The sequence below is a fragment of the Pelophylax lessonae genome, assembly GCF_965119305.1.
Source record: "Pelophylax lessonae genome assembly, chromosome: 5".
Lineage (NCBI taxonomy): Eukaryota > Metazoa > Chordata > Amphibia > Anura > Ranidae > Pelophylax > Pelophylax lessonae.
Window position 1 is genome coordinate 417759085 of NC_138772.1, and position 15570 is coordinate 417774654.

The following is a 15570-nucleotide window of genomic DNA, read 5'->3' on the forward strand; positions in this document are numbered from 1 at the left end:
GGGGGAGATTTGCTGAAGCTGGAGCAGTCAGAAACTGGTGCCTATCAGCTTATAACTTTAAATTGTTCAATTAGGCTTTGACTAAAAAAAACCTGGAAGCTGATTTGTTTCTGTACAGAGCTGCACCAGATTTTGCACTCTCCAGTTTTAGTAAATCAATCCAACTGTAACCAGATTGCATTGAAATGCAGTACCATGACATGACATGCTCCGCCCACATGGCCACATCATTCACAGTTTCCTGTGAATAAATAGACTACAAGTACCATAACCCATTGCAGCTGACGGCTTGTAGTTCTCTAGTTCTCATAGTTCATTGATCTTCCTGCAATTTAGTCAAGGCCGGCTTTCCCGCTAGGCAAACTAGGCAGCAGTCAGGGGCACACTGGGTACTCTGCATTGATGGGGGCACACTGGTCACTGGTCACTCTGCATTGATGGGGGCACTGGTCACTCTGCACTGTTGCCTAGAGTGGGCTGACCATCCTCTGCATTGACGGGGGCACACTGGTCACTCTGCATTGATGGGGGCACAATGGTCACTGGTCAATCTGCATTGTTGCCTAGGGTACGGTGACCAGTCCCCAGTTTTGTCCCTGGGTGGGTGCACCGTGAGCTGGGGCAGGGGGGGCACGCCCAGGGCCGGCCCTGCCATAGGTTTATTGGGCTGCCTTCGGAAGGGAAGGGAGGGCGAGCGCCGCATGATTCAACAGAGCAGGGTTCTTCTGCTTACCCAGTGTGGCTGCTGTAATGTGAAGTCCCGCCTCCTGGACTGCCGCCAACCTATGATAGACAGCACACTGGTGACGTCTATCATAGGAGCCAGTCCAGGAAGCGGGACTTCACATTACAGCGGCTACGACGGGTAAGAAGAAGAACCCTGCTCTGTTTAATCATGCGGCGCTCTAATCCCCATACACTGGTCATTCTGCATTGATGGGGGCACACTGGTCACTGGTCACTCTGCATTGATGGGGGCACTGGTCACTCTGCATTGATGGGGGCACACTGGTCATTGGTCACTCTGCATTGATGGGGGCCCTGGTCACTGATCACTCTGCATTGATGGGGGCACACTGGTCACTGGTCACTCTGCATTGATGGGGGCACACTGGTTACTCTGCATTGATGGGGGCACACTGGTCACTGCATTGATGGGGGCACACTGGTCACTGCATTGATGGGGGCACACTGGTCACTCTGCATTGATGGGGGCACAATGATCACTGGTCACTCTGCATTGATGGGGGCACACTGGTCACTCTGCATTGATGGGGGCACTGGTCACTCTGCATTGATGGGGGCACTGGTCACTCTGCATTGATGGGGCACTGGTCACTCTGCATTGATGGGGCACTGGTCACTGGTCACTTTGCATTGATGGGGGCACTGGTCACTCTGCATTAATGGGGGCACTTGTCACTCTGCATTGGATGGGGGCACTGGTCACTCTGCATTAATGGAGAACTGGTCACCCCCCTCTCTGACACACTGCTCCACCCTCTCTGACACACTGCTCCCTCACCCTGACACACAGCTCCCCCCTCTGACACACTGCGAGTAATGCAAGTATAGGGGGGAGTATGGGGAATGCATAGAGTGTGCTGCGAGTATAGGGAAATAGGACAATTTTGATTTTTTTTTTTTTATTTATTGGGAGGGTCGCAAGTAGCTGGTCTGGCCTAGGGCGCAGAATAGTCTAACACCGGCTCTGCATTTAGTGACTGCCTGTCCATGTCAGAGGTATGGGCAGACAGGGTACTGAGAGTCTGCAGGATCCTGACATGGTCCCGTTATCTGCTGATCGCGGGTGTAATGCTTTACAGGATGCAATGTAAAAAAAAATTTAAAATAAATGCACATTGTTTTACCTGCAAAAAGATGTGTATTTAACATTTTATTTACCAAAAGGTGAATTTAGCCTTCAGCCTAGGTTTACACATATACAGTGCAGAAAACACAGTAATCGCTGCATGTTTCCTGCACCACGTTACAATTGCACTGTTTGCGATCTGCTGTGGGTGTCAATACAAAGCTAACGACACCCCAAAAGAATTATATACCCAGAGAAAATTGTGTGCTTAGTGTAAAAAGAGGTAATGCAGTAACTTGTATTCTGGAAACAAATGAATTATAAAAATAATTAATCTAAAAGGTGCGCAAAATGAATATCTTTGTAGTGATCAATACAAAAATATGTGTGAGAAAAAATAAGGTTTACTCATATCAAACCACAATAAGCAATGTGCATCAAAAATGATAAAATAGCAGTCCCATAACATATAATTCACTTATACATAACAAAGAAGTAAACTTCAAAGAAAAATATATAAAAGAAGAGCTCCAGGCTCCTGCAAGTACTGTAGCTGCTGACTTTTAGTATTTGGACATGGGATCTGGATACACACTATACAGTTTTCTATGGATTTTTTCCTTTAGATTTACCAAAATCATATAATATGAGGTCAAACCTGAACACTTTCAATGTGTATGCAATCAGGCAGACCCTTGCACTACATAGTTGAAGGTAAATCTAATGGAAATCAAACAACAAAAGTTGTATAGTGTGTGTATCCATCTTTAGGCTTCATTTACACCTGAGGGTATAATTTTCAGGCTTTTTTAGGTGTTTTTCAGGCATTTCTTTGGGCTTTTCAGATGTTTTTTTTTTTTTCATGCATTTTTCAGGCATTTATTCAGGCGTTTTTTGCAGGTGTTTGGAGGCAGGCATTGACATCTAACAGAAATGTTTGTAATCTGACAAAAAAGAAGATCATGTACTTTTTTGAGCTTCATGCGTTTTGCTTCAGGCGACAAAACGCTCATACAGTATGAAAACAGGGGCCATAGAAATGAATGGGATTTTGCTTGTTGGGCATTTTGAGACTTCAGAGATTAGCGTTTTATGAGCTGAAAAATGCTCAGGTGTGAACAGGGCCTAACCTGTCCAGGAATCCCGCGGTGTCTTCACCCGAGCTAATTTTTCAATCGGCTGCCAGGTGCTGCCATCTCTACTAAGGAAAACTGGCAGTGAAGCCTTGTTACGATACGCTCTCTCATTGGGCCGGCTGCGGGGAAGGAGGAGGGGGGCGAACTTCCAGCTGAGTTTACCATAGTGAACTCAGCCGAAAGTGGGAGCAGGTACCTACTGTATCAAACCAGGTACCCGCTCCCCTACCTACCTGGAACCTACCTAAGAGTCTGTACCCCAACCTACTGTTGGGCAGACTTTGCTGATCCTACAGCAGACCATAAATAGTTCATTTATAATCTCTTCACACAGCAAACAGTTCATTTAACATGTCCCTTTTCCTCTTCATATGGAACATGTCCCTTTGTTTTCTCTCCACATAGAAAAACAGTCCATGTCCTCACCTTTGAGAAGTCTTCAGTCTTACTTAATTTCCCCTTCACACAGGAAATGTCCATTGGTTTCTTTTCACCTAGAAACGATCCAAGACCTCACTTTGAGTAGTCTTCACACTCGTTTACCCTCCTTAGCGCACATCACTTCAGGGGGTCTTCTCCCATGCTCACCAGCTTGTCGGGAGGCACTCATCTGTCTGTCCTCCTCTCCCAGCCCACACGGCGACAGGAGGCAGCAGTCCTTCTCCCAGGCTTCCTCAGCGTCGGGAGGCACACATCTGTCTGTCCTCCTCTCCCAGCCCACACGGCGACAGGAGGCAGCAATCCATAGACTTCCTCTGGACAAATTATAGAGGCCTTCATTTCCTCATTCCGAACAGCTGAAGGCCTTTCAACTTCTTTACACCTTCCTTCTGCCTTTGGCAGCCGACACCCTATAGTAATTGGTGAACTTTCCAAACCAGGTGGGAATGTGTCTCCTCTCCGTGACTACATTCCCAGATTTACCTGACTTCCTGTCACAATATATATATATATATATATACTGTATATATATATATATATATATATATTGTGACAGGAAGTCAGGTAAATCTGGGAATGTAGTCACGGAGAGGAGACACATTCCCACCTGGTTTGGAAAGTTCACCAATTACTATAGGGTGTCGGCTGCCAAAGGCAGAAGGAAGGTGTAAAGAAGTTGAAAGGCCTTCAGCTGTTCGGAATGAGGAAATGAAGGCCTCTATAATTTGTCCAGAGGAAGTCTATGGATTGCTGCCTCCTGTCGCTGTGTGGGCTGGGAGAGGAGGACAGACAGATGTGTGCCTCCCGACGCTGAGGAAGCCTGGGAGAAGGACTGCTGCCTCCTGTCGCTGTGTGGGCTGGGAGAGGAGGACAGACAGATGAGTGCCTCCCGACAAGCTGGTGAGCATGGGAGAAGACCCCCTGAAGTGATGTGCGCTAAGGAGGGTAAACGAGTGTGAAGACTACTCGAAGTGAGGTCTTGGATCGTTTCTAGGTGAAAAGAAACCAATGGACATTTCCTGTGTGAAGGGGAAATTAAGTAAGACTGAAGACTTCTCAAAGGTGAGGACATGGACTGTTTTTCTATGTGGAGAGAAAACAAAGGGACATGTTCCATATGAAGAGGAAAAGGGACATGTTAAATGAACTGTTTGCTGTGTGAAGAGATTATAAATGAACTATTGATGGTCTGCTGTAGGATCAGCAAAGTCTGCCCAACAGTAGGTTGGGGACAGACTCTAAGGTAAGTTCCAGTGTGAGAAGGTAGCTGCCCACAGAGGCAAGGATTTATTTTGTCTTTTATTTTATTTTGCTGGTTTTGACGCTTGCAGTCTGGTGAAGAAAAATGCATTAATAAACCAAACTGTTGTTTGCAAGCACTTCTCGGCTATCTTCTTGTGAAAACGCACCCCCCAAGGGGTCATCCACGCCTACCACCGAGCTAAGCCCTCACAAAATATATATATATATATATATATATATATATATATATATATATATATATATGATCCTTCCATAACCACATACCTCATACACTGCATACAGTTGTGCTCATAAGTTTACATACCCTGGCAGAATTTATGATTTCTTGGCCATTTTTCCAAGAATATGAATGATAAGACAAAAACTTTTCTTATACTTAAACTTAAATTTCTTAAACTCTTGGTTAGTGTTTGGCTGAAGCCATGTATTATCAATCTACTGTATTTACTATTTTTAAATCATAATGACAACAGAAACTACCTAAATTACCCTGACCAAAAGTTTACATACCCTGGTGATTTGGCCTGATAACATGCACACAAGTTGACACAAAGGGGTTTGAATGGCAATTAAAGGTAACCATCCCAACCTGTGATCTGTTTGCTTGTAATTAGTGTGTGTGTGTATAAAAGGTTAATGAGTTTCTGGACTCCTGACAGACCCTTGCATCTTTCATCCAGTGCTGCACTGACATTTCTGGATTCTGAGTCATGGGGAAAGCAAAAGAATTGTCAAAGGATCTGCAGGAAAAGGTAGTTGAACTGTATAAAACAGGAAAGGGATATAAAAAGATATCCAAGGAATTGAGAATGCCAATCAGCAGTGTTCAAACTCTAATCAAGAAGTGGAAAAGGAAGGGTTCTGTTGCAACCAAACCACGGTCAGGTAGACCAACTAAAATTTCAGCCACAACTGCCAGGATAATTGTTCGGAATTCAAAGAAAACCCACAAATAACTTCAGGTGAAATATAGGACTCTCTGAAAACAGGGGTTTGGCTGTTTCAAGATGCACAATAAGGCACTTGAAGAAAGATGGGCTGCATGGTCGAGTCGCCAGAAGAAAGCCATTACTACGCAAATGCCACAAAGTATCCCGCTTACAATGCGCCAAACAGCACAGAGACAAGCCTCAAACCTTCTGGCACAAAGTCATTTGGAGTGATGAGACCAAAATTTAGCTTTTTGGACACAACCATAAATGCTACATTTGGAGAGGAGCCAACAAGGCCTATGATGAAAAGGTACACCATTCCTACTGTGAAACACGGAGGTGGATCGCTGATATTTTGGGGATGTGTGAGCTATAAAGGCACAGGAAATTTGGTCAGAATTGATGGCAAGATGAATGCAGTATGTTATCAAAAAATACTGGCCAAGTCAATCTGTCATTGGCTACAGCAGAATTAGTTCTGGAGAAGGTTCTGGAGTGGCTATCTCAGTCTCCTGACCTCAATATCATTGAGCCACTCTGGGGAGATCTCAAACGTGCAGTTCATGCAAGACAGCCAAAGAATTTACAGGAACTGGAGGCTTTTTGCCAGGAAGAATGGGCAGCTTTACCATCTGAGAAGATAAAGAGCCTCATCCACAAATATACCACAAAAGACTTCAAGCTGTCATTGATGTTAAAGGGGGCAATAGATGGTATTAAGGACTGGGGTACATAAACTTTTGATCAGGGTCATTTGGGGAGTTTCTGTTGTCATTATGATTTAAAAAGAGTAAACACGGTTGATTGATAATGAATGGCTTCAGTCAAACACTAACCAGAGTGAAAGAAAAGTTTTTGTGTATTTCATTATTTCTGAAAAATGGCCAAGAAATCATAAATTCTGCCAGGGTATGTAAACTTATGAGCACAACTGTATATAATTTGAGGAAAATATGCTTATTAAATTGTTTACCATTTGCCAATAAAAAAAAAATGTATCCCTGGATTTCGTTTTAAAAATCTGGTCACCTTTATATATACAGATGTTGAACTTCTTTATATACTATTATCTGTATGTTGACTGCGATTTGTGGTACGTTTGTCGTTCCGTTACATTGTAACTTTAAAACTTTTAATAACTTTTTTACTGTAAAAAAATGTGAATGAATGATACTTAAGATGGGAATTTTAATGATAAATCGACTTTAATTAGAGTCATAACATGTATTAATGGATATAAATTAGCACTCTATTTCTGTGGCTGGGTGTACAGTGAGCAGCCTGTGTGATATCGGATCATTTCCCTGTGTGGGACAGAGCACCCATCCTAGCCAAACACACATTCTCCTTCTCACTTCTCCACCACTCCCACTTCAATCTCCGCCCAATACAAACACCGAACACGCCTACAATTCACTCCGCTCCAGTTAGTTTCGGGAAAGAGTGAGGACTATACCACATGCACTAAAGGGGTGTATCAGACTTCAATGAATTGCCACGTATAAGAAGTGACATAGTATAAGGAAAAAAAAACAGCACCTATTTTACAAAAGTTATTACTACAGCTCACACGTATCAGTAATCACTATAGAGCTAGTTTATTATCATTATTTAATTTTGACAACATTCTCCTCCCCTCAGTCTAGTTGGGCTATCCTTTATTCTAGCTGTATGAGCACCAAAAACCCGCGAAACTGGTCACGTGACGTTCCGAGTGGCGCGAATTCTCTTGGCGGGAGAAGAGACCGGAGCTGGTTGATCGGGCTTTGTGACTATTGCTGCTGGAATCATAACACCCGCATATCAGGTCAGTGTCCCCTGACAGCCCTTGTGTCCTAGGGATCTCTTGTGGCTCTCCAGTTGTTTCAGAGCAGAATTACCATGTGTGTCATTGTGTGCTTCTCTGAGTTACTGGGATCCTTCACATCTGGAGGCAGTGCACTTGGAAGGGGTGCTAACATGGCAACCTGTGGGAATTCTCCATGTGTGTACAATTCTGCATCAGTGCATTTATTTTATTTAATCTTACCTCAGGTTATGGTCAGCCTAATGTACCTATAGAAAGCCCTGCAGATCAGATTGAGCCACTAATTCCTCACTCTCTGCTGCGGATCACAGTGCCTACACGTGTATGGGATGTCATTTTGTGAAGTTTCAACAAAGTTGGTAGAAAAAAAAAAGTAAAAAGCATGTTGCGAGAGTGCATTTTGCTCTTCCTAAATCACAAATGCATCCATTGTGATGTGCTGCCCGCATACGAAACTGCATCAATTGAGTTAGTGGTAGGGGGCAGTGTGATGCATGTTTCAGTGCTTCATACAGGGTTTTTTTTTTTTTTTTTACGTGCACACGTTGATATCTATTTACGTCACTGCACAGCAGTGTGGTGCAATATTTTCTTGTACACCAGTAGTCCTCAAACTATGGCCCTCCAGTTGTTCAGGAACTACAATTCCCATCATGCCCAGCCAAGTCTGTGAATGTCAGTTTTGCAATGCCTCATGGGATGTGTAGTCCAGCAATAGGTGGAGGGCCGTAGCTTGAGGATCCCTGCTGTCCACTGTTATAAATGCATCAGATCTGTCTCCGGGCGGTGTTGTGGTGTGAACATGGCAAGTAGAAATCAAGTGTTTTGTGTGTCCAAGCCATGACCTGTGTCTTTCCAGTGCAATCAAACCAGTCACAACACTGTGATCAGGGTCTTAATGTTTTCTCCCTTTCTGTTTAAAAAGGAAGTTATTAAAATCCTCCCAACAAACCCTCCTATTTTTTTATTTTTTTTATGTAATGTAGTGGATTGAGACATGTTAAGAAAAGTTCAGCAGGCGATACCATTGTCTTTTGGGTGCCTGTTGTTGTTCTAGTCCCAAGGTGAATTTTGTATTAAAATGTGAAACTGCGAGGCAAGAGGTTGGCTCGTGATTGTAGCACGGATCATATTGGGTCAGTTTGACCCAAGGTTCTACCTGTCAAAACTCTGCAAACAATTACATTTGCTACAGCATGTGAACTGCAGTGTTAGGATTTAGTTGGGTGGTCAGGGGGAGTAAAAAGGCAGATACACTGCTTATTTCTACTGCCACTCGTGTGAAATGGCCTTTAAGGGCTTTCTGGTTGCTTTAAGCCATACTCACCATAACTTACGGTTTATACAGGATTAGTCAGTACTCCTTCATAGAAGCCATCATTTCCAGATAAGGCACAGCCTGAAACGCCTGTATGCAGTTTGGAATAAATGGCTGATATTTAGGTTATGATACTTTATACAGCAATTCTTGCTGTGAATTTGGATAGGGTGTAGAGCAAATAGGCAATGAAATGAGGCTTATCCCTTTACAGGTTTCTTTGTACAGTTCAAAGAAAAGTACAGTTTTCTGTAAAGTTTTTGGAAAGGTAAACAGCTGAAATGCATGCATTGGACTTGCTATACTTCCCAAAGAATGTGCATTTCTGTTCTCCCATTCCTGAGTTCTACCCAGTTCTGCCACATGGGACAGTGACAGGTAACCTGTTTTTTTTTAATGCATGTTTAGAGGGAGAAAGGCAGTGGATGGATTTTAACAGTTAAATCACATGCTAGGTTTTGGTTTAAAGTGCCTAATATCTCATTTTTTTACAGCATCATGTCTTCTCCAACATCCACACCAAGTCGTAGAAGGAACAAACGGGGCCGTGGTAGCAATCCCCCCACTCGTAAGTTATCTACGATTTTGTTCATCATTGCTTTTTACTAAAATGACTGAATATCAGTTAACTGCTTAGCCTCTTCGTTGAAAGTCTGCTGTCTGGACTCTGCATCAATTCCTTATCAAAAAAGAAGGAATACAATTTCCATACAGGTGATGGTGATGTCAAGCGAAGCCTTGAAGTGCCAAAAGTACAGTTATCTTTTAGTCTACGTTCACATGTGGGCGTAGCAGATCGCGGGTAGAATCACCGCGATTCTGCCCGCGATCTGGATATCATTGCAAATCGCGAGACACCTGTGCCATTGCAATTCACGGACATCGCACAGGCATCTCACAATTTGCAATGATTTCCGGATCGCAGTGTTTCTGACAGTCATCTGCTACGCCCACATGTGAACGTGGCCTAAGGGCTCATTCATGCTGTGTTAAGTAACCTGTGTTAATCTGTACAGATCAATGTAGGTTTACCGCTGAGGTGCAAAGAAATTATTTTATGTGCTGCACCAATTTACTGCATTGAGGTCGCTTTCAGTATGTTGCAGAAAAATGCGGCATGTTTGCATTTTACACAATTCACTGGACCCCACTTTCACTGTACTGCTGCAGTGCATAGCTGTGAATAAAATGTAGTGTGTGACACTTCAATAAAGTTATAAACCACTTACGGACCGCCCACCGTGTTTTTATGTTGGTACTCACCGACAGACAGTTACTCCCAGTCGCACGCTACTCGGTCGCAAGAAAGTCACTCGCAAGTTACTCTCCCTACAGACCTAATCCAGCTCACCACTCAGTCTCTTATCATGTCACTAGTATCTAATAGTGCTTACAGTCTCAGGTCGCAGTCAGTCTCAGTACAGTCAGTCACAGTTCACGGTCACAGCCCGCAGATCAGTCAGTCGCTGATCACTCCCCTACACACGTGCGTCCTCTGCACCCGGCTTCCTTGTGCGGCTTCCCCGCACATGTCGCCCGCGGCTCCTCCTCCTCTTCACACACAGCTTCTTCGCTGCTTGCAGCTGCTCCGCTCTGCCCACACACACTCTGCTTCTGGGAACGCTCTCGCCACCTCATCAGTGCCCATATGTGCAGCCTATCAGTGCACATCAGTGAAGGAGAAAGATTACTTATTTACAAAATTTACTGACAAAAACTTTTTTTTTTTCCTGTTTAGTAAAAAAATCAAAAACCCAGCGGTGATTAAATACCACCAAAAAGAAAGCTCTATTTGTGTGAATAAAATAAAAAATTAATTTGGGTACAGCATTGCATGACAATGCAATTGTCATTCAAAGTGTGACAGTGCTGAAAATTGGCCTGGGCAGGAAGGGGGTGAAAGTGCCCAGTATTGAAGTGGTTAAAGACGTTTTTCTAAGGTTACCATGAGCCTACAACCGTTATGGTTCCAGTCTATTGGCTCTGTTAAGCCTAGTCTATCAAAAAGCTAAGCAAAGAGAAAAATACGTTTTATAGAATGTTGGCAGTATATGAATTTTTCTTTTGTCAAAACATTCTGGTCTGTGGTTTAAAAAAAAAAAAAAAAAAAAAAATTCTCCTACTTTTGATTCATGTAATGTATTTTTAAACCAGTACAAGTTCCTGAATCTATCAGCTTTCTGTAATCTCCTGCATGGCACATCTCAGTGTTGGAGAGTGAGGCATATCACTATGAAGCAGGTTGTGACTCTAGCGGTGTTTTAATTTTATCCCTAAACTTGCTTACAGGAGGAGAGAGTGCAGGCGGATTGCATCTTATTGTGGTGCTATGATGTTTAGATGGGATACCTTTTTAAATGTTGCTAACCTTCCTTTTTTTTTTTTTTTTCTCCCCCCTGTACCAGCTCGGAGCGAAGAGGTTAATTCTCCTCCATCTCAAAAACGTAGGACGGAGGATTCTACCTCCATTGGTGAGCTGCTACCTATGCCAACTTCTCCTGGTGATCTGCAGAGCCCCAGTGGACAGGAGCTGCTATTCTCCAGCCCTGCACCCTCCCGGCATTCAGGTGTGAAAAACATATCTGACTTTTAATGTTTTAATTGTGATTTTTTTTTTTTTGTGTCACTTTAATAAGGAATAGGACTGTTGGGAAAACTGTAGCATTCTTGTTATGCATATTGGTATAAAAGGGCTTTATCTAAGGCTACACTCATACAGGTGACAAGTACCAGTGTGAATGTCAGCGGCAGGAATTTGTACATTCCTGCCGCTGTTTCTGCCACCTGCGAGTGTTTAGCTGTGGACGCTAAACCCTGTATACTTCAATGACAGAATGGCTGCAGCTATTTGTGGCTGTTGCAGCCAGCGATTTACCTGCAATGATTGCTGGGCAGACAAACAGCCAAAGTTAAGCTGGATACACACTATCCAACTTTTGTGGTTAGATTTCCTTCAGATTTACCTTTTCTATGTAGTGCAAGGGCCTGCCTGATTGCATATAAATTGAAAGTGTTTAGGTTTGACCTCATATTATTTGGTTTTGGTAAGTCTAAAGGAAAAAGTATTCAGAAACTCTTATAGTGTGTATGGCCCATTAGCTGCGGCCACCGCTGATGGTTTAATTGAAGTTTACAGGTCTCAGCAGCTGCAGCTGAATGCTCACAGGTGGTAGAAACTGCTGCAGGAATTATCAGATTCTTGCCGCTGCCATTCACACCTGCGCTAGTTTCCTGTACAAATGTAGCCTAATACTGTGGGGAGGGGGGTCTATTTATAAAGCTGTGGATGTGACTTACGTCAAACGCTCACCGGTGAATCAATCAACTGTCATTTAAAATGCATGCATCAGGAAAATGCACCTGTAGTGAATGTTTTAATTTTCAATTCACTGTTATAAAAAAAAAAAAATCATTTTTGGTATACTACAGAGAAGTTAAAAGCAACCAGTCTGTGGCGGGTCCTGAATTTCTTTGTACCATTTTATAACTACTTCTATAGAAATCTCCCATATTTCAGATAGACGTGGCGTGCTGAGCATTTTCATAACATTAAATGTATATTTTGCAGCACTTCAGAGTGAACTTGACTTGAGCTCTCCTTTGACATATGGAACCCCAAGTTCTAGAGTGGAAGGTACGCCAAGGAGTGGCATCCGAGGTACCCCTGCCAGACAAAGACCTGATTTGGGGTCAGCTAGAAAACTTAAGCAAGTGGATTTACATTCTGACCAGGTGAGAGGTGTTGGGTTTGCTGCTGTCTTGACTATTTCAGAGACAATTTCTGTAGTTGCATTAATTTAAAATGTTATACCTGCAGCCTGCTGCTGAGGAACTGATTACAAGTGAACAATCCATGGAGCAGAAGTTGGTTATCTGGGGTACAGATGTCAATGTTATCACCTGCAGAGAGAAATTTCAGGTAAGGGCATATTAACCCATCTGTAAAGTGGTATAGGAAACAATTAGTATATGTTGTCTGTCAGACTTAAGCCCCGTACACACGTACCGAATGTCGGCCGAACGATCGGCCGTCTTTTGTCCGGTGCTGTCCTGTCGGCTGAAAAGTGCTTAAGACTGCACACGAATTTTGTCGGCCAACAGCCGACTGCAGAAGTTATGATGGTTAACTTTCCGTGTGTTTTTTCTTTTCTGAGCATGCCCAGTCTTGCTAATCTGCTGTTTGTCGGCCGAATTCTGTACTGACTGGCGAACAATCGGCCCTTCTGGTGACGGCCAACAAATATTTTAAAGTCTGCACGACAGATTCTGTTCGGCCGAAAATGCGATGTCGGAAGCATCATACTAACAAGCCGACAATCGGCCGATCGTTCGGCGGCCGAATATTTACGGCCGACAATCGCTACATGACTACGGCCTTTAGATTGCTTTAGGGTAGCTTCGCAGTGCCCCATGCTGCACTTTGGGCAAAACTTGGATAACCTGCAGTTTTTTTTATACACATTAGCGTCTTTCCCATAGACTTCAATTATGTCCCATGGTTTTGCTGTGCTTTCTGAAAGCGTGCCAAAACCATGGGTCATAATTGGAAGTCTAAGATTAAATGCTACTAACCCGCATGAAAACCATAGAATATCTGTGCTTTTGGCTAAAGTGCAGCGTGCCAGTGTGAAGCCATTCTTAGAGATAATTTTTGCAAGTAGTTTCTGGAGCGGTTGTGGTAATGTATTTCCTTAGAGGATCTACACTGCATCTGAGCCCCAAAAACACTTAATTCATTCATTTTGGATTGGGAGAGTATAGTTCCACTTTAAGGTTTGTCTGTATGTAGTCTTTTAGTACAGTGTCAGTGATTGACTACTATTACAGCATTTTCATAAGTGTAGAATCCTGATTTGTTACATTTGTATTCTTTTTAGCGGTTCGTACAACGCTTTATTGATCCCTCGGCCAAAGAAGAGGACAATGTTGGTTTGGATTTGAATGAACCCATTTACATGCAGCGATTGGAAGAGGTATTGTATCATTTATTCGTAAGGCTTAATTAACCACTTCTGGTCCGGAAGGATTTGCCCCCTTAATGACCATGCCATTTTTTTGCGATTCGAAACTGTTATTTTAATGAACAATTGCACGGTCGTGCAATGCTGTACCTAAATAAAATTGATGTCCTTTTAACCCTAAGAAATTTCTCTTGGTGGTATTTGATCACCCCTGCGTTTTTTTTGTTTTTGTTTTTTTTTTTTGCGCTCTATAAACAAAAAAAGACCTAAATTCTGAACTATTTTTCACATTCTGCTATATAACATTCCCATAAAAAATGTAAAAATCAAACTAACAATTTTGGCCAATTTGTTTTCTGCTACATATTGGTAAAAAAAAAAATCACAATAAGCGTATTTTCCTTGAAAAAGCAGAGATTTTATTGAGAAAAAAAAAAAAAAAAGGATAAACCAACGTGGTACAGGTAGAAATCCAAATTCGAACAAGAACTTTCGGTAAAGTGCAATCACAAATTAACAGGAGAACAGGTTTACATACATGCAGAGGGATGGAGCGGTACGGACAATGAAGCACTACAGGGTGCAGTCCACATCCCAGCAGAGCAGTGCAGAGAATGAAACAAAATAAATAAGTAAAATAAAACATTAGGTACATGTGGCCGAATTCTGGAGCCATCTGTCCCAAATCTTGTTGTATTTAGTGGGGCATCCCCGGTTCTTATACATAATTCTATGGTACGGCAGGACAGAGTTTACTTCCCTCAGCCAATGTTGGAAATCTGGAGGGCTCTCCCTCATCCACCGTCTAGCCACCAGCTTCCTGGCTATAAAGAGCGTGTGCTGCAGAAAGGTTTTCGTGCATTTATTCATGTCTTCATCTGGGTAAATACCCAGTAAGCACTGTTTGGGGTCTAGCTGGAGGGGGGATCCCATAGTATCATGCAGGAAGGCCACTATCTGTTTCCAGTAGGCCTGTATGCGGGGACAGTGCCAGAGTAGATGGAAAAACGTACCCGGGGATGCGTGACACATGGGGCAGTCCCGGGAGAGGCCAGGCCTGTATCTGGCCAGCCTGATCGGGGTGAGGTAAGTACGGTGGACTATGAACAGTTGGGTTAGCCTGTCAGACAACCTGGGTGACACTTTCTGGCAGGTTTCAAGGGCCTCACACCAATCCTCATCCTCCATTTCGCCCACCTCCGGTTCCCAGCCAGCCTTAACAGCGTACGCAATGGCAGTGGAGGAAGGCAAGTGTAGTGCCGAGTACAAAATAGAAATCAGGTGGCTGGGCTCAGTACTCTGGACTATCTCCAGGATAGGCAGGGATTCCAGAGGGGTCATAGCTGTCTGGATCTGGGCCTGGAAAGCATGCCTAAGCTGATAATATCGAAACAACATGTAGTCCGGGAGTGAGTGGGAGGCTCTCAATTCTTCAAAGGTGCCTAGGGTGGACCCACGTACAATATGTGAAAGGTAATATACACCCCTACCACCCCATATCTCCGAGTCCGGCACCGAGCGGAGCTCCTGGAGATTCTCATTGTGCCACAGAGGGGTAAGGGTATGCAACGGGGGGTAACCCATTTTATCCATCACCACCGCCCAAATGCGGCTATAATGGTGCAACATAGAGTTGGAGTCTCCCCTTGTTCCCACGCCCCTGCAGCCCCTCAGGATGACCGACAGAGGGTCACCTGTCGTGTGAGACCAGGCAGGGCAGAGCAACAAAAGGAAGCGGGTTCTGTCAGTTTTGTCAAGGTGAAATAGCTGAGATAGTTGTGCAGCTAGGTAATAAGAGTTGAAATCGGGCAACGCCACACCCCCGAGGTTGGCAGGGTTCTGTAGTTTACGCCAGGAAAGCTTGTGCCTACTGTTACCCCACACGAACGCTTTCAGGAG

At 43.6% G+C, this 15570-nt stretch overlaps 1 protein-coding gene across 1 annotated transcript in view; it reads left to right on the plus strand.

Moving 5' to 3' along the window:
• Positions 1-7238: 7238 nt before the first annotated feature.
• MCM4 (minichromosome maintenance complex component 4) overlaps positions 7239-15570 on the plus strand; it is a 38209-nt gene continuing 29877 nt past the window's right edge. The window contains exons 1-6 of the mRNA XM_082259875.1: positions 7239-7392; positions 9205-9278; positions 11116-11277; positions 12279-12442; positions 12528-12629; positions 13588-13683. Of these exons, the coding sequence (XP_082116001.1) occupies positions 9209-9278; positions 11116-11277; positions 12279-12442; positions 12528-12629; positions 13588-13683 (594 nt within the window). The 5' untranslated portion in view covers positions 7239-7392; positions 9205-9208. The remainder of the gene's footprint in view (positions 7393-9204; positions 9279-11115; positions 11278-12278; positions 12443-12527; positions 12630-13587; positions 13684-15570) is intronic.